This window comes from Amphiura filiformis, chromosome 3 (genome assembly GCF_039555335.1).
Source record: "Amphiura filiformis chromosome 3, Afil_fr2py, whole genome shotgun sequence".
In the NCBI taxonomy this organism is placed as follows: Eukaryota; Metazoa; Echinodermata; class Ophiuroidea; order Amphilepidida; family Amphiuridae; genus Amphiura; species Amphiura filiformis.
In genome coordinates, this window is record NC_092630.1 from 70,080,402 (window position 1) to 70,100,466 (window position 20,065).

Below are 20,065 nucleotides of genomic sequence, written 5' to 3' on the forward strand. Positions count from 1 at the left end.
TAAAAATGTATCTTCTAATCATGTGAGTTTCTCAATCCTGCAGGACTCCCACAGGATTGGGATTGCAGGAGTTAATGTAACCAAGATACACTAACTTATTTTTTTTATTAAATTGGCACTGGAACAAGAATCATACTAGTGGTGTGGGTATTTGTCCACCCCATACTGCAGATGATTTGTACACAGTTGATTAGGATTGAGCATGAAAGTAGAGAATGCTAATGATGGTATACTTTTCAAGTGAGGGGTTATTAGAGTTGTTTTTTGCTATAAAAAAGAGTAGCAGTCAGGACAGCCGAATATCGTTACAGTCCTGGGGAATAAAGTTTGTAAGAGAATTGCTTTTTTCAAAAAGCTTTTTGTCCAGGGATACATCTTGAAAAACTTGAAACTAGAAACTACCTCCACTGAAAATTTAAAAAATTTAATTTAAAGTCACTCCTCTGACAGCTCACTTAACCTCGTCAGGAGAGGAATGTATTTGTAAGTCAAAAACAAATGTGACACATAACCTTATTTGTACATTTTGCCATTTTATAGGAAGTAGTTTGCAATAAACAGTTGTTGACAGTCATCGATAATCCTCTTGATTAAATAGAAATATCCCAACTACTCGAGTATTTTTAAAGGGGTGATTTACAGTGACCAAACCCACAGGCCTCAGCACATTTTTTCAGAAAAACAGTTGTGATTATAAGATAACAACATCTTGTTACAAACGTAAATTAAAAAAAAAAATTAATTTGAATGGATATATATTACAACAAAGCAAGATGATTTAATCTATTTTAACCCACTAATTAGCGACAGCATTAGTTCACTCAATTACCAATAAGCTTTATTGCTTTGTAACATTCATTTTTTCTTTTCATAATTTAAATTTAAAAGTATGTTTTCTAACTTTATTTTAAGTAGTATTTTCAATGTTGCTTTTTCATTCTTAAGAGCAGAAAGCAACATAATGTTATGTTTCCAGTAATAAAAGTTAATGACATTATTAGGCCAAAACAACAAAACATATTGTCCTGTGTATTCCCCAGAAAAAAACCTTTAAAACATTAAGTTTTCTCAATTTGTGTGCATTTTCACTCAAGAAAACAACACCAAACTTATAAGCATTTGTGTGCTATCCCAACTTGATTTCTTAAATCTTTTAGCAAAAAACATTGTTTCTGAAATGGAACACACCAAATTTTAAGTCAAATTAATTGCTTTAATACATAGTGACAAGTCCAGAAATAATTAAATGATGAAAAAGTATCAATTTTATTACTGAAGAGTGTGATTTAGATAATTGTTTTATCACTTAACTGTGAGTTCTCAAACCTGATTTTTGAAAAAGAAATCAAAATTATAATTGATTAAACAAAGTAAACAAAATTACCTAAACTTCTAAAATGATATCTGGCTATAATGAATGTTGAAAGCAATATATGTTAATAAAGCAAAAAGGAAGTTCTCTTTCTTGTTGTACTTAACAAAATACATCAAAAAGATCAAATAAATTAGGTCTTACTATATTTTACCAGATTTAGTAAGATTAATTACTTAAAGCAGAGATCTAGAGCTTTAGAGCATTTAAGAGATTTCCCCTGTATATCACCGCAGCTAAGAAAGCTTTGCCAAAAAATCTTAGAAAGACAGCAAATTTGAGCAAATTTGAGAAGAAAAAAACTGATGCAATAATGTGCACTGCATCATGACCTTTGCAACAAGCAGCATTTCATGCAGAGCAAATTCATGAACTATAGCTAGGAAAATAATAGGGCAGATTAGGCCATTCTCGATCATAACACAGCCTAGGGCAAGGGTTAAAAAAAGGGGTCATCAGGGGCTTTTATTGACATCAAGCCAGCTGGGGGGGGGGGGCTGATTGGGAGGGGGCATCAAAATGAACACAGCCAGACTTACCCCTCCTATGTTCATACCAACAGCACACGAGAACCAAGAAAGTGAAATGAAATAGCAGTGAAGTTACATGTAAGAAAAAAAGTTAACACAAATAAAATGTGCAACAAATCATAATCATGATTCTTCGGGATTAATCTCCTTGGTGCAGTACCGTCCTATTCAACCTTAGTTAGTGGATCTACTGGTACTGTTTAGGGACTTTGCAACCTGATTAATATGAGGGGGAAAAATGTTGCTAAAAGGGCTTTACTTCACTTCTGCATATTCATTTCAAAATTCTTACAGTGCTTTATAAACTATCACTTAATAATAAATGCATTCAGTGTGCTACTTAAAATCCATTTGCCGTGATGTTCGAACCATGGTGCTGTGCAAACATTTCAAATATGCAAATCAGTCAATCAATTATGCAAATTTATACAAAAAATATAATTACATTCATTCTGCACAGCAAATGTGTGCATTATCAGTAGGTATAATCTCATAAACAAAAATAAATAATACTATGTGCATTTTAATCAAAATGCAAAGTCTACAGTTTTACATTAGTAATCATCTCATCATCATCTTCATCAGTCAATCAAACAATCAATCAATCAATCAACCATTAATCATCCAAACATAGTCATTATCATGCATGTTATCATCTCAAAAATGCACAAAAAATGGTCATAAACTTGTCTTATACATTGTTTAAAATATCTTTATAAATCAATCCTTGGTAAAGTGCCATAACTAAACAATAGTGCATCATTCTAAAATGGTCCAACTTAAAGAAAATATAATAACAAATTAACTTAACATAATAAGATATCATTACTTGCAATCAATAATCAATCAATCAATCAATCAATCAGTCAATCAATAACATTATGCTCTAAATATATATGTATGTGTTTGTAACAAAAGCGCTATTCCTTCCATACAAACTTGTCATTCTACTTGCTGTAAAAACACAATGCTGCAATCTCTATCAAACATTCAATATAGCTTCACAAAAATCAAATCCTTCATTATATTATCTTTTGAATATTCAAAATATGATAACAAAATTCAGCATGCATTTAAGATTAAATATTTGGATGTTGCAACAAGATATCAATCAAGTGTATGCAAGAAATAGCTTGTCTTGAGAAAAAGAAATCTTTATTTTTATTTGGATCGAATACCTGTTTATGTTTATAGTTCATGTTTTTAACTTTTCTTTTAGAATAAATTCATGGAAAGACAAAAACATAATGAATAATTTTAGTAATAATTTGAAGGAGTACAATGTAGTATTGAAGATTTCTTTTTCTATATGATATGTTGAATGCTGTATAATATCATGCGGCACACTGCAGGCGTACTTGAACATCCTTGGTATGTAAATGATGCTGCAACACTTCAACCAATCACAAAGTTGAAAATCTTATTTGAAAAACTATATTTGGTATTAATTTCCCAATGAGGACACAAATCTCAAAATTGATTTGGTTTTTGGGTGTTGTTAATTCATATTTTTTTCAGAAATATGATGCTGTAGGTTAGTATGCTTCGTCAAGCGGGTGCAATCACTTGAAAGGCTTTTAAAAATTAGTCAATCAAAAGCTATGTATTATTTTAATTAACATAGATGCATTGCTTTCTTCAAGTTTGAACTGATATAGACTGATATTAGTCTAAGCAGTGAGCAAAAGAGCACATTTTGGGTCAATTTTGATATAAAATTGGATCAATTGAGCCCATATATATTGGTCTCGCTATGAGTTTTAAAATATTGGTTGAGAAGTAGTCGAGTCCAATATTTTAAAACTCATAGTGAGACCATTGGGTGTAAAGCATCCAATTTTATCATTATTATGTTTTGGATCCAATAGTTTCACACACCTGGATTCATCAAAACATAATAATGAATTAAAGAGTATTTATGTTTGACTAATTTTAATTTTATACACAAAAAATCACATAAGTCCATAAATGTCCTGTTCTCATTGCCTAAATCACTCTGTTTGTATCAAACAAGTATCACATGACTTGTGTTAGAGATTGGTTTCCATGTTTCCAGGGAGCAATTGGGCGAAATTCAATTTTAGAGTGATCAAATACTTTAAAATGAGTCTAAAATTGGGTAATTGTCAACAAAATGCAATACTTTCAAGATTTATTATTTTGATTGGGGAAGAAAGCAGAGGGAAAAGCCCAAGATGGGGGAGGAGTCCCCCATCCCCTGTAATGGCCCTGCATACGTGAAGGTATAGTTTATAGACCTTTATTCAAAAACTATAGCCTAAAATCTGACTTCAAGTTATGGAGTATTAGTTTTTGTTCCCAAATCATTCAATATGAATGTACAGACAGACATATTGGGTTAGTGTCCTGAAGGATGAGTACATCAGTTTGATTCAAGTGTGTGCAGCATCATCTCACATACATTCTTTGAGACTTAAATTTTCCACCCACCAAAAATGACACAAAAAAAATATAAATAAAAGTAAAAAAGCCCCAATCAATAAAATTTTGAACACCCCATCCATTCATTCAAATTGGTGTTAATAGTGTTAGTTAGAGTGGTGAATCGTGCAAACAATATCATGCAACATATCATGCGAAATGGGAGCAGTGAGTGTCATCAGCATGATCGGTTGGTGATGATGGAATTCTGTTAATCTATGTGTGCTTCTTGAGGTGTATACAAAGGAAAAACAATGGATACATACATAGACAGGTTACATGGAACATTACACACTTTAAGTTCATTCAAAACTCAGATCACCTCAATGTCAATACCAAACTAATCACATATTGATCTGACATCATAGTTTCAAAACGAAAAGATCAAAATTAATGTTCCCAAATCACATCAAACTTTCTACAATTGGTATCAGGATCATACATCTTTTGGAAGGATAATCCGAGTCAATGAACAGAACAAATAAACAAACAAATAAATACAGACAAACAAACAAACAAACAAACAAAAATGTCCTCTATGGACAGCACATGATGCATAGAAAATAAATGCAAACCAGAAAGTTGTCTTCACTGAACAAACAGTCATCAAGCTTGGCTCAACTGATGGTTGGTCAGTCTAACTTACTTGTTCTCTGACAGCACTAATCATCCATCTCGGTGTCACAATCAATCACATCCTACAACTTATTTTGCTTTCACATTCCAAACACCAGTGCTACAAAACAACTCAAATCAACAGTCTATAATATCCATGATAGTCTTGCCTATCAAACAAACTAAAACAAACAACTAAATCAAACCCCTACCTTGTCTTCCTATGATTTTAAATTAGTTTCAACTAATGCTACTTACGCTTATCCTCCAGTTTTCATCTCAGACTTATTTTTGTCAGCTCATCATCTTTGCAAGTAATCAAGTTCTCTTGTACTTACCCATTTTGACACCAAATCAATTCTTTATTACCTGTACAATCTAAACTCATTGTCTCACCAAGACAGCTCCTGCGCTACACACCAATATTTGTCTTATCTCATGGTTGACAGTAAAAGAAAAGACAACAGAAACTAGCAAAAGGTTGATGCTAAATTTTTCTTCTTTTTTAAATAGAAATATAGCGTTGGCGGCGGCTGAGTAGGCAGCGGTGTGACACGGAATTGCAGCAAAAGTTAATGGGTGACAATGGTTGAGAGATGTTCGGTCTTGCACTGAGTGGCTTCAAATAATGAAGGTGGCAGATACATAGTTCGTTCAGCGTAAGATGACCCACAACCAGAATCTCACAGCATACCAAAGCCTGGTACCATATTGTACCATGGATCATCTTATGTTGTACACAACTATATGGTGGTAATTGGTAGACTTACGAATGATGACTTGGCTTATGACATGGTAGTGAGTGTGTTGTTAGTAGTTGTTAGAATGGATATATATCGAGAGACAAAATGGCGAATGTTAGTCAAGTGATTCCACTGAGGATTTACATTGAATGTTAGTAAGTTTGTTTTTGGTTAATAAGGGAGAGGAGAGTGATTTGACACAGCACACAGCAGCTGTGCATTATATTGTGGCATATAGAGGTACACATAAACAGACTACTAAAACTGAAATAGTTTGGTGGTTTACAACAGGACAATCATAGTGGCACACAGAGTAACAAAGACCCACAAATAAATGTGTCCAACCAAACACCTGTGTGGTTTCTGTACACAAAGAAGACAGCATGAAAACAATATATAGTCTGTATATCTACCTTGAGTCGCCGGCACTAGCTTTGAAGTTCAGCATGTTCTGTGTTAGCTTAGCGTTACTTGGTGCGTGTACACTTATACGTGCACGATCAACATGCTGCATATGTACACGCAAGAAACCATGTTAAGCCAACGCAGCACATGCTGAACTTCAAAGCTAGTGCCGGTGACTTGAGGTGGATATATAGACTATAGTCATAATTATAACAAAATCTGTCCAATTTTACATCAATATTAGTTTAAAACATTATATCGATTTTTTAAATATATTGTTTTCAGGAGTTTAAGACTCATTTCAATAATAACATGTAAAGACATGGATTTAATAATTAAAATTAATCACAAAAGACGAAAGTGAAATAGTAATTAGTATTTGTTAAAGTGTTAAAAATAATCTTCGATTTTTTCCACATTGTAAAAAATGTAATATTTTCATCACTTTGGTGCAGCATTCTTCCTAAATAATAACCATCATTTTCTATTTTGATATAAATTAAAGTACATTTTTTATGTTTTTTTATTTTTATCAAATAGGTCCTATTCCATTGACCCCATATGCCACTACAATTGTCTGGAAACCACCAATCAAAATTTTGAAAGGATTGGTTATTACCTAACAAAAGCGATTAGTTGGATTTTAAAAAAATTATAAAATTGTTCACTTGACATAAAATGCATAGAGAAGAGTTCCTATATGGTTGACTCATGCAAAAATACATATAGATAATATCATCATGTGGTAAATATTATCCCCGCAAATTTCTGCCCTCATGCATTTTAATAGATAATTTTATGGCCTTTTTTGTTTTGTTTTTGCTTGTATGTAATTTGTATATTCTGCTTATTAACCATGCATTTAATGAAGCAGATAAGCATGCAAATAAACATAAAATTAAGAAAAATAAATAAACATTTAAAAACAAAAATAATAAAAATAAACATTGATAATCCCATAAAAATATATTTTTGTAAAAAAATAAAGAAATTAACAATTTGATTGAATTTCACATGCACAAAAATAAAAAAAAATAACCAAAATTTATGTTTAACTTCTGAGTGCATCCCGACTGTCCAGCTCCCTATACAGCATTCACTTAACTTGGTTTTAACCTTCACCCTTCGTGTAAATCCTATATTGAAATGAAACAAATGCCCCTGGAAAGGGCCTACCGTAAGTAAGTAAGTTCTTGAATGGTGTTGAGTGTGCGCCACAATGTAATGCTCAGTGTGTGTGTGAAAACTGTAAACGATATTGAACCTCATTCATTACCGCTGTATCCATGTAAACATTGGTCCATACTGTATTGTGGTCCTGCTGAATCACCATGGGGCGGCTCAGTACATGGATGTATTTCTGAAAAATAAAAAGTGATGAGATTAATATTATCAGATACGGTTTTCAACAGAGCTTAAAATTGATACAATAAGTAGGACTGTTTTTTCATGCACATTGTATTTCTTGAGTGACCATAGTCCCCTCCCCCAGTTTTCCAGTGCCTTGAATCCCTTAAATAAAAAGGGGCTTTATAAAATGTTGACATATATGTCTGTATTATGATTTTATTCCCTGTCCTCCCCCCTAGAAGACATTTGGCATGCACAGGGAGGAGATGCACAGAGAGGGGGATGCAAAGGGGATAACCTCATTTTAGCTACATTTCAGTTTTCTGGAAATATATCCCTGTTCATCTATCTTACCACTGCATTCTCCTCCACATCTGCTATTGTTGCTATTTGTGTGTAGTATCCTTTATTGTCACACGCCATCCTCCGAACGACGCCAGAATCTGCAATTTCTCGGCCAATGAGATAGGTAAATATTCGCACCTGTGTTGGGATTAACAATAAAATGAGGGCTACCATTAAACACAAACATTCTTACACATAAATTGTCATCCACATTGAAATGGTGTGGACTGAGAATTGCAAGGTTCTAACTAATAAATTCATGTTTTTGAGATAATTACCCTTAATGACCATAAAATCTTTTTAAAAAACAATAACAATCAAAGACAGATTTGTAAGAATCATTGATATTTAAATGTCCAAGTAGTAACATATTATATACTGTGTACACACCAAAGGCTGACAGTAAAATTGTTCACTTGATAGTAGGCAAAGGCCTTTTTTTCCTTGTTCTTTGTCAGGCATCATCTTAGGCCCAGTTCATACTTTTTATTTGACGTTTAATATTTGATGCAACAAGTACTCGTTATTTAATTTCTAAACTTCTAAATAAATGTTTGTTGACATAAAATATTTACAATATATTCCACCAGATATTCAATGTAAACTATAATTGATTTTTGATTAATTGATTTAAAATTTGCACTAAATTTTTCACATCATATATGGAATATGAATCAGCCCTTAGATATGAAAGATAAATTTAAGAATATTGTTACTGTAATAAAAAAATCAATCAAATTTGCATCACATTTTTAATATCATATATGGAATATGTATCAGCCCTTAGATATGAAAGATTTGTTATTACAAATAGAAATCAATCAATGCTCTATATAAATGGTTTGTTGCATGTTGAATCTCCTTCTACTTGACACACAACTTCAATTTGTGATTAATAATCTGATCCAATATGAGTTTAAGATTGAATGGTCTAGACATAATTTAAGGATTACTATCTATCAAACCTAAATCTATGTGCCTCAGACTGCTTGCTTTCCTAGGATCTGTAGGAATTTAAAGTGACAATACAAAGGTTTTATACAAAATATTTTGCCAAACTACTCCACCAAAATATTCCTTGTGACTTTGGTTGTGTTGATCCTAGCCTCGCTATTGTAACAGGATTGCATTCTGCTGTTATGTGTTCAAAAATAAACCTTGCCAAAAGGCTGATTTGGTCACAACTGATTTCTTTGATTTCTTGTGCTGGGTGCCAATTATTGGACTGTGAATGTGGTCCAGAAAGCTGTTCTATGTCAGTGCATTTTGCTGTTGTGTCAGTTGGACAACTGCTTGGTTACTGACATGTATTTAGAGTAGAGTATTGAAGTAATCCTGTATGTAATTTTGGTTCATTTTGATGGACAGGATTTTAAGATATGACTTTGTGAAAAAATTATAAGTTTCTTTTTTGGCTTAGTGTAGGATAAAGTCTGGTCATTTACTGTGCATTTGGAAAGGCAGGCTTTTAAAAAACAAAAAAACAGAGAGAGAACAATAATCTTTTTAACTTTATATCTCACTGCAGTGCATTCTTTAAACAAAATTTGAATTATCTTGCATTTCACAAAAAATATTAAACATATCTGGGCAAATTTAAAATGATGTGGGCCAAGTTGTGAGCCTTATAATTAGTCTAATCTTGATCATTCAGCAAGTTGATACCAAATTTAATTGTGAGTCTGGCCATGCAGATCTCTTAGGCACTAGAACCAAATTTATTCAATCTTTGGATCGACTGTCGATGCTGCTTCGATGCTTGTTATTAATGAACTAACAACTGGTCAATATCAATATATACTAAGATTAACAATAGTCAATTGATTTCATAAATAATAAGGATCGACTAAGCATCGATGGAACTAATTTGTTTCTATTTGCTCACCTTCTTTTCCTTGTTATATTCATCAAATACTTCCTTGTGGTATACTGTTGCTCCATCTGTGATCACCATTATTGCCTGGTTGCAGTTTGCTCCACGATCAGTCTTATTAAACTGAAAAAGAATAAGATTCAAATGTTCATCAAAACGAGTCTCTTTCAAATCAAAACATTACAAACAGCACCTGTGTAGAGTTGTGCCCACATGTACATACATTGATGAGATTCTATTATAATATACAAATATACTGCCATGAGAGGTTCTGGTTAAAACTATGGGCCCGAGGTGAGATCAATAGTACTATTTTCCTGAGGCGCAGCCGAAGGAAAATAGTATTAATTGATCTCAACGAGGGACCATAGTTTTAACCAGAACTTCGAATAAAGGCAGTATATATTTGTTTATATACTTCATTAATATGTTCTTTGTTCATTGATTTGTTAAAAGAAAATTATTTGACGTTTTGACTCTCCCGCTTCTATCCTGAGTGAACAGCACGACCAATTTAAGCACAACCTACCCTTCAAAAAATCGAATAGCCCGAAAATCGGGCTAACCAATTACAGCAGCGCTTAAATGGCGCTATGGCAGTTTCGCGTGCGTGAACTGTTCCGTCGCATCGAATGCGCGCACGCGGAAGGCATGGTCAAAAGTACTATTTACGGCTTGGGGGTACTATTTACGGCTCATCCGGGACATTGAAAATACTATTTACGGCTTAGAGGTACTATTTACGGATAAGAGTACTGATGGTAGAACTATTTTTGGTCATGTGATCCACTTTTAACCAATCAATGAACAAGAATATATTAATGAAGTATATAATATCAAACATGTCTTGGTGCTTAATACATGTACACATGTTATCAAAGAATCGCCAAGAATTGAAAGCAGGATCATTTCCTCAATACCAACCTGCAGGAACTGGCATCTATTAGCACACACAGAGTATATTAAGTACCAGTCTATTGGTCCTGCCGATTAAGCTGGCTTTCAGTCATCTATACAATGTACTTATTAGTTTGCAGAAGATCCATTACTTTTAATGACCAATTACGTTTAATGCTGAAGGTGATTCAAGACCACTTTGACCATATCACATGCCCCGGGGCTATAGAAAACAGATGAAAATCGCATATCCATAGCCATATCTGTATTACGTATCAGCTTTCCTTGTAAATGCCGCGGTATGTATTAAGACATTAGGGTATTAATGGTATGATGACATAAATATAAGCTTTTAAGCCATTATAACACAACCTTTTTACTATCTGACCTTGTGACTACATTAGTCCCATGAGATACAAAGATATTATTTTTTACCTCATCTTTTCAAGTAAAATACAATCCAAATCATTTAAAAATTAATGTGATAAAAACACAGAGATCCAATCACTTAGTGAACGTTATTGTCCTCTATATCCAAATAAAAACTCTGACAGTAACAAGTTTTCTGTTCTCACACAATTTACTCCATAATGGCACATCTATCATTTCAACACTGACAAATAAATACCACCAGGCTAAATATAAAAAGATTGACATGCTCAGCTGGTATGTTTTCTCTCATTACTTCAGTTTGATCAGGCCTAAAAATTCATTTTTCAAGGCCAGTACAAAAGCACTGTATACTGAAGAGGGGCACCAAGGCAATGCCAAAGGGTACCAGATGCCATGGCCTCCTTCAGGCCCAGATGTAAAGGTACACAGGTCATCAACTTGGTATTGATTACCACTCAAATAAGTGTGACAATCAGGTACACAGAAGGGCAGTTGCAGAGAATGACAATCAGGTACATAGAAGGGCAGGTGCAGAGAAAGATGTATATGTTGAGAGTTTGTCATTGTGAGGCTTCAACTTTTTACTTTTGAATGTTAATGTCAATTCACTTTGTGAGAATACTGAATATGGAAATATTGGGCACACCAATTTGGCCAATATTAAAAAATAGTGTAATAGGGAATTGGTCATATCCTATTTGGGTGCTTAAAATGTCATTCAAGAGAAGATATATATAGGCTACTGATTCAGTCCGCATCTCACCAATGTTAACACAGATTCTTTACAAATTCTGCCATCAACAATCAATTGATGGACATCATGTGCTTTTGAAACATCTATTGTCACAAAAATACACCTTGTCCTTTTATCTTACTATCATTTTATGATTTGTAAGACCACTCCCAGATCACATGTATGGCAATAAGTTGTTTAACCAATAGTCAGTGGTCTTGGAGATTGTTTGTTAGGATTGACTGGGTTAACTAAGAATACATAATACCTGCACACTTGCCATCATCAACTCTGATTCAAAGTTAACATAAGAAAGACAGTTACTGCAGAAACAAGTTTCCTGCCTTAACCAGACAAGATGACCACCTACGGCCTCAATTGACTTGTGTTAAGTGAAACATCAGATAATCCATTTATACAAGTCTTTATTGCTTCTACAGGTAGCACACAGATAAAATACATTACGGTATATCACATTGACACAGATACATAGGTAAGCAGAGAGTTAGCAACAAATGAATCACGACAAACTCAACTTCCTGCATGCTGCAGTTGATCTATAATGTGTCCCAATCAAAATGGATTCTAAGAAAATGTGTAAATTCTTCCAAATCTACTTTCGTTTCACAATTTATATATAGTTGTATACAATGTTTCATATTTTCTCATATGCCAGCTACGTTTGAACAGAAAAGAACTTAATTGACAGATGGGCTACCAGTAAATGATGTAAAGATTCTCAGAATCTTTAGTCCATCAACCAGCATAAATGTGTTTATAGTGGGAGCAGATGTATGGTACTTTGACATAAAAATTCTGCCCGGAGAGAAATTATCCAGAATCTCATCACTATAAACACTTTCCGCATCAGGAATGTACCATACAGCGATATCCATCTACATAGAATAATATTGGTGCACTATAAACATGCGAGGATAAATGTAGGACACTATTGCTGGAAGTGGTACATATTTCTGTTATTACCTCTGTACACCATGAAAGTCATTCAACACAGTATTATGTGCAGTGATTCACTATAAACAGCACTAGTTGTGGTATATAAATTAGAACTGATCTTAAATGATAAGCTCAAAACTCAGTACATTTACTTTAAACACACTTGATGATCTACTGGAAATGCCAATTCTGGTTTGATTTCAAACCTTAGCAGGTACTCTATTGTGCTCCTCATGCATGACAATCCAATGTGGAATACTTCCAATGTTGTTATGCCCAAAGGTATACAGAATGTGGAATGTCCTGTATTTTATCCTCTTTGGTATAAACTCATCAGTATCTTTCCCAAGCAGTTTATTCATCAATGATAATATGTAGCTTGCCTAGTTAAAAGGATTCAACACATTAGGTCCTCATGATTTTGATTTAAACATTAGGACCTCTTTTACCAAACACTCTATAATCCTAGATTGACAGATCTAGTTTATACAGTAGTGGTCAGGTTTATTGTACTCCTTTTACATAAAAAAGTGGTGATCAACTAGACCACGGTAATATAATTTTGGTTGCCATTTAACCACTTTATGCTCTAAAAGCGACTGCTTTTAGACACAATTACTACAAGGGAAGGCATGATGTACACCATGTAAGTGTTTTCATAATGGAGAGGTTTATAAATCACACATTGTCGCAACCTAACAAGGACATGACTCAGCCACCGCTAGATATGTGTGAATGCAAAACAACATTGCCTGACTCCTGACAAAAGGTGATTTTCAAGTAAATGTTGGTCTCATTTGAACGTAAAACAAAGTTACCCGTTTCCTGACTACTTGTGATTTTCAAAATTGGCCGAACCATTCATCTTGTAGGTATTGTGATTTACAATTTGGAATGTTGGGTTTATAAAATATACTATTAAGCTTAAATGCCACTAGCTTCCTTGGCAGCTCAGATGGTAAGAGCTATGGTAACCAGTGGTACCATATTCAAATCCAGGTCAATGTTGAAACTTTTTCTTCCTTGGCTAGCTCCAGAGAAAGAATAAATTGTATGTTTTAGGTGTCTTGGTTAATTCTGAACATTTTTCTAAGAAACCTTTGTCCTGTTTAATGGTATCTTGCTCTTTCCACATCATCAGTACATACAATTTTGTGCATTACATTATTACCTTAATGACTGCATCAAGATTTGAAGGATAAAGAAACGTGTGTGTAAGTTTAGTGAAATCATTACACCTGCCTGCATTTGCATGACACAGATTTTTCTTTGTCACAAATATTTGTCAAAATTTGGCTCATTATGCATGATTTTGTAAAAACATCTTGGGGCTGATGTACCCTCTAAGCATCATCTGATTCATTAAAGAAGTAGACAATTTGCCTCATCTATCATTATACCTTAGTTACTAGTTTCTATCTATATCTAGCTACCTTTAACCTCATTTCACTACTATACACCTAATCAATATCTCACTTTAATGCAAAATAGAATCCTGAGGACACAGCAAACTGATATCTAATATCCAATTAATTCATCACCATTTCTCTGCCAGTGGAAATGGAATAATCACAATAAAAATAAAAAAGAGATGTAGCGGCCATATTGAATGATTCGATTATGCCTCCATCAGAAACAGCTGTGTTATCACAATTTGGATTTCAACTTTTCTTGAGGCAAAACTTGGCAACCTTTTATAGCCAAATGAAGGTGTTTTGAAAATAGATGAGTCAATTAATGTGTGCAGAGACTCAATTGAGTCTTTACTGTCATCTGAGCAAACACAGTATTTTTAAAGCGTGATATAAACACATCTTGGTTTGGTCAAATGTTTTAATAACATTTAAATGTCAGGTTATCAAATGGTCACAAAAATGTTTATAAAACTTTTTATATGAAAAAAACACAGCCCAATAACATTTTTAAAAAGTTGTCAAAATGTTATTGGAAAATATTTTTGGCAAGCATTTTTGGGAAAAAAATGTTAACAATTGATTATATAATAATATTAAAAGCTTCTATGCAGCAAGTTTTCCAAAATGTTATTGAATGTTTTTAAAATCATTTGATCCCCTGGATGACCCAATTTTAATTCTTCTTCAACTGTTCATAAAGTATTGTAACACTTGAAAGCGACATCGTCATAATTGAAGTAAGTATTGTGTCAATGTTGACACCTGTTCTCTTTGAGCAGGGTTAGGCAAAAAAACAACAAGTTTGTTTCCTGTACATTGTAGCGCGCGCACATTTTGTTTTTGACGGCTTATTGTGCGCATTTGAATTTTTTTTTCACTTACGAAGAAAAAAAATCCAGAAAAATCGCAAAAAAAATAATATAAAACACTACTGGAGTAAACATTTACACATTACACAACAAATGAGCATAGTGAAAAACTACTGCAGGGTGAAAGGGGGTCATAAATATTCTTGAATATGAAGAAATATGATTTTTTTTGTGTGTGTGTCCGAAAACCCACTGTAAATTTCCATTCCAATTTGCAGTGAAAAGGGATTTTTTTTCCATTTCAAGACATGGATTAAAAAAACCAACACATTTCGCATTTGACTTTTTGGACCCGTTACAGGCATTATAGGCATTCAAATAGAGTGTAACACAACCAAAGAGGGGCAAAAATGCATGCAAAATTGACATTCCAGCAAATATATTGATTTACTCAACACATTTTAAATTATGTACGGGTCTTTCAAATGTAGCAATTGTTTTTGTGAGCAGTGTATGACGCAAAATACCTCTTACATTTGGTGGATTTGTAAATCTATTATAACTAGCTTCCATGTATATATACATTTCTTTTTACTCTTGGCCAAATAATAGCAACCCTAATATATATTTTGTCCCAACCTCTGTATCAAATTGCTCAGCAAATTTAACCATACAACTCTTTTCACTCAACATTCTAGGGTTACTGTCTATGCCGTGTGTCTCAATGCAAGACATTTTCCTTTGCACATTTTCCTTTATTGTTACAGGGTTACACAGGTTACACGTACCTATGCTATGTAACATAACTATTGGTTGATCCTTGCGGGGACATGGTGTGACAACAAAGCAACCCAACTATTATTTGGTCATGCAGATTCATAATGAGAACCAACATTTTTATTTGAAGGCCAAGGTAAATCATATTATGCAATAAATTCAATTTTGCAGCTGCTTATGTTAGATCATAACTAAGGTGCTGTGGGCAGAAAGACTGTGTAGCTAGTGTAGTTCATTGCCACTGCTCTAGACTGCAAGATGCATCTTATACCCTTACTCTATTCTAACATTTAATAAGCTACAACAGTCTCATTTATGATGGCATAGTTCATTAAAACTATCATAGGTCAATATTTGACCTTAATCTATAAAGTATGATGTTTTATATCAAGTTTATTCAAAAGTCATTTTATGAACGTGCAAACATATTGGGGTAAAAGAACAGTGAACAGCTCTTTTCAGAGACATCACTAGGCAAGGCACACCCTACATGTCTCATACATTGTCCTGAAGCCAGAGCTACTCCTGATGAAATCTAAACTTGCCTGACGGCAAACCAGCTAAAAACTTACTAATTGTTAAAGAACTGTGTGCTGATATTTGAGATCCTAATGAATCAAGATATTAGGCTAATATAAGTTAATCACTAGTTTCCAACTAAATACCAGGGTATGCTAAATGTTTCATTGTTTAAGCCTATACACTACCCCTGTTAACTGGACACTGTTAAAATCATGAGAAGGGTACGAGGGAATTGACTGTTAGGTTAGGCACAGGTACTCCAAATCTGTTAAAAGGAAAATTGCATGTTATTCAAGGAAAATTGGAAACTAATGATTTACTTCCATTAGACTAACTTTCACAGTTTTAGGAATGCAAAGTAGTTGAAAACTTTGATGGATGAGGGTATTGATGACTGTATTAGAAATGTGTTTAATGCTTGATTATAAGAGGGAAAAGGAGACATGAGTGTGAAGAACAAATAATGAATAGCATGAACCGTCTGGTAATGATGCTAATTACCATGATTACTTGCTGCTAGATGCTTAGCTAAATGCGTGACTATGCTTAATCAAGTGAACACATCCCATTTTTACATGCATGTGTTGGGTATGTGACGGAAACCTGGCCTCAACTTAAAGACAAGTGTGAAAGCCCCTTTTAAGTGACGATATTTACAGAAGACATGATGACTGCAGGCTGCTGATAAAGTACTTAACATTCTCAATCTGTCCTTTTGAGAATTAGCCCAGAACACTTTTTAGCTCCTTCATCAGCGACTCAAAGGTGCTCACGATTTCTCTCTCATGCCCAAGTCTGTAATTTGAATTCCTTTTAACATGCTCTCTACGGGTAAGATGCTGCACAGCAGAATACAGGTGAAAAGCAAGTTCTTTGTGTGTGAATCAGTAAACATAGGGATCTAGATGGGTTCGTGTTTTTGTGAGGGTTGCTTTATAGTAGGGTAATATTAGTTTTGTAAGGCTCATGTTGCCTACCTTGAGGAGTATGTGTAGGGCATGCCTAAAGCATGTTCAGGTACGCTTGAACCTTGCATGGTATGCATAATGAGTAATCGAAAACAGTGGTTGGTTTCCCTGATAAATGTGTATTATTCTATCAACTAGTATCACTGTAGTGAGAATTTTGATATATTGTAAGTTATTTTGATCAATTTGATGGAGAAAACTAAGATGTAAGAAATGTTTAAATTAGTGAAACTTTACGATACTTGAGGTAGCTCTACAATTGATAAGGTGTTAGACTCTGCGACACGTCAATGCACCATGAAATAATTGCTGCTTATACTCTTGTCTTGTGTTACCTATACAAAAATCTGGATGCTGATCCTGGTTGTAATGGTTAATCCAGGTGTAAGTTTATTGGGGTACTGGTCCTGTGCTAGAGATGCATCTCTGAATCATGCTAGATGGTTATGAGGCATGTCTTGGGGCATACTAGTCAGTGGCTTATAAAGTACACGATCTTATGTAATTGCATCATGGTTGATTTCAGGTATTTTTATTTTTAAGAAAGTAATATGGCACTTTATATCATGGCTTAATATTCTTCTATTCAAGTGCTATTAGTTACAATGTACCATAAAAACTCGATAGTTAGCATATGTGCTTACTATCGAGCGCTTTTAAAACATGCAAATATTAAGTGCCCCATCCACAAAAGTGTGAAGGGTTTTGAGCAAATCATTGATACACATGGTTATATACGAACAAGTAAACCTGCAATTTTGTGTCTCAACCCCATTAGTTCAGTTGGTAGAACGCCGCACTTTGCTACAATTTCATGTTTTAAAAGCGCTCGATAGTAAGCACATATGCTAACTATCGAGTTTTTACGGTATAACCTAACTTGTCGAGGTGTGAAACATGAACTTCTGTCACCTTCAATACTCTACTTACATCTTACCTCATCCTTGGCAAGAATATGAAATGATGTAAGGGAATTAAGATGAGAAGAGGCAGCAAAGGAAACGGGGTGTGAGTGGCCTCGGATCAAAAAATTCTCAGTTGTGATCGCAATTTAGCCATTCCTACTTCCACTGTAGGTTTTTAACCAAAGGGTCTTTTTGATCTGCTTCGGTTATAGGTCACAGCTAGGGTGAAATTTAGGGTTAGGGTAGGATTAGGGTTTATAACTAAGTTATTGGGTTAATGACCCTATCAACCTGTAACCACAATGTTCTCTATTCTTATATAAATCTATACATCAATAGGTGCAAAGTATTCATTTTTTGTTACCGCATGTATCAATAAAGTCTCAAAGTTGTATAAATTCACCAAAGTATACAGTAGTCACACAATATGAAAGGTGCTTCATCAAACTGAAGGTGTGCACTATTCTATATTAATCAATCCACAATATTATGAGTCCCGCCTAATACCAGTAAGAATGGAAACCTTTTTTTTGCACTGTAAATGCTGCCTGTGGCTAGTTCCAATGAACTAGATGAACTGTGTCATGACAAGTTGATTCCATTCTATTCTACTCCTATTTACCTGATTTAAACTGTTTTGGCATTTCGACAAGATATGGCCAACAACATCTACTGCCTGAAGGCAAACTCTAGACAATTCTTCAAATGTCACATCTATAACCTATTCTATTTGGTGTCAAAGCTTGTAATGATAATTTTTTATCAAATATGATATCAAAATTATTCATACAAATTATGATCAAATTTGCATTTCAGTATGAACACATCTTGTGTACAGAAGTAAGAGCACCCATGATTGTTATCATACTAATAACATCACACACAAGAAGGGATATTCATGTGCTTCTATTTCTGCTAATATTACTCTTCATAATTTAATAACATTAGTCCTCTAACTCAGTTGATATGCTTATGACATTACATAAAAAAGGCTTCCTTCAGTCAAAAATCATTTAAAAGGGTTCTTTAGGCTGATATTTATAAAGCAGAATCATCACATCATTTCACCCTGCTGAATAAATTCTTTACTATTATAAGGGGTATATTATGAATATTATCGGAAAAATAAAAAGAAACATCATCACTTAATCTGACTCATATTTACAGGGCAGCTAAAGATCTTACGAGTGTTTTTAAAACACCCAAATAAGTGAGTCAATTGCTCATCTTATTTTTGAAAGGCTGGTGATGATAGATTTAAGATAACCTACTTTTTCTCAAAATTAGCAAAACCTGAACTCAATTTCACCTGTTGACATTTCACATTTCATGCCAGACAGAAACAAGTGAAAGATAAGCTCATTTTTCAAAGAATCTGTGAGGAATTTGAACAGAAGTCAATTTGATTTGGAATCTAAGTGGTTTCAAATCCATCTGGCTTTCAAAACAAACAATTATTATAAAGCAAATGATCAATTGGAAAATATTGCTTTATGTAATTTGTATGCATCATTTGTTATCGGTTGTTTGTTTTCTTTATTCTGGGTGCTCTATTTGTAGGTTAATAAATGCGTATTACTTGTTGGGAGTGAAATTGTACAAAATAATGCACACACTGCATCAATGGGGAGTGTATATTAGATGCATCAACATCTCATACATGAGAAAAAAATCCTGTTATTTTTGCTGTTTTTTTATAAAAATTGTCACTAAAAATTATGGAAAATGCAAACAAATATAAATGCATCCACCCGCAAGAAAAATTAACGTATCCCAAAGAACTGTGTGTACAACACAGAGTATGCGCCCATGCAATTATACAATATTATGCATGGCTAGTAATTTACTAGCATTTGCTTTGATTAGTTCTCGCTATCTAAAAGTGTATGAAAATTTATTATAATATAAGTGTGTATGCAAAACTACAAATTTATGTAATTTTATGCTATCTACTGAAGAAAGCAGTTGCTAAGTTCAAAATTACACCATATCTGTGGAAGACTTCTATTCACAT

General features: G+C 33.8%; 1 protein-coding gene across 1 annotated transcript in view; it reads right to left on the reverse strand.

The window, feature by feature from the left end:
* Positions 1-20,065, reverse strand: part of LOC140149044 (voltage-dependent calcium channel subunit alpha-2/delta-3-like) — a 354,589-nt gene that overhangs the window by 64,595 nt on the left and 269,929 nt on the right. The window contains 3 exon segments of the mRNA XM_072171195.1: positions 7,384-7,467; positions 7,812-7,940; positions 9,688-9,798. Of these exon segments, the coding sequence (XP_072027296.1) occupies positions 7,384-7,467; positions 7,812-7,940; positions 9,688-9,798 (324 nt within the window).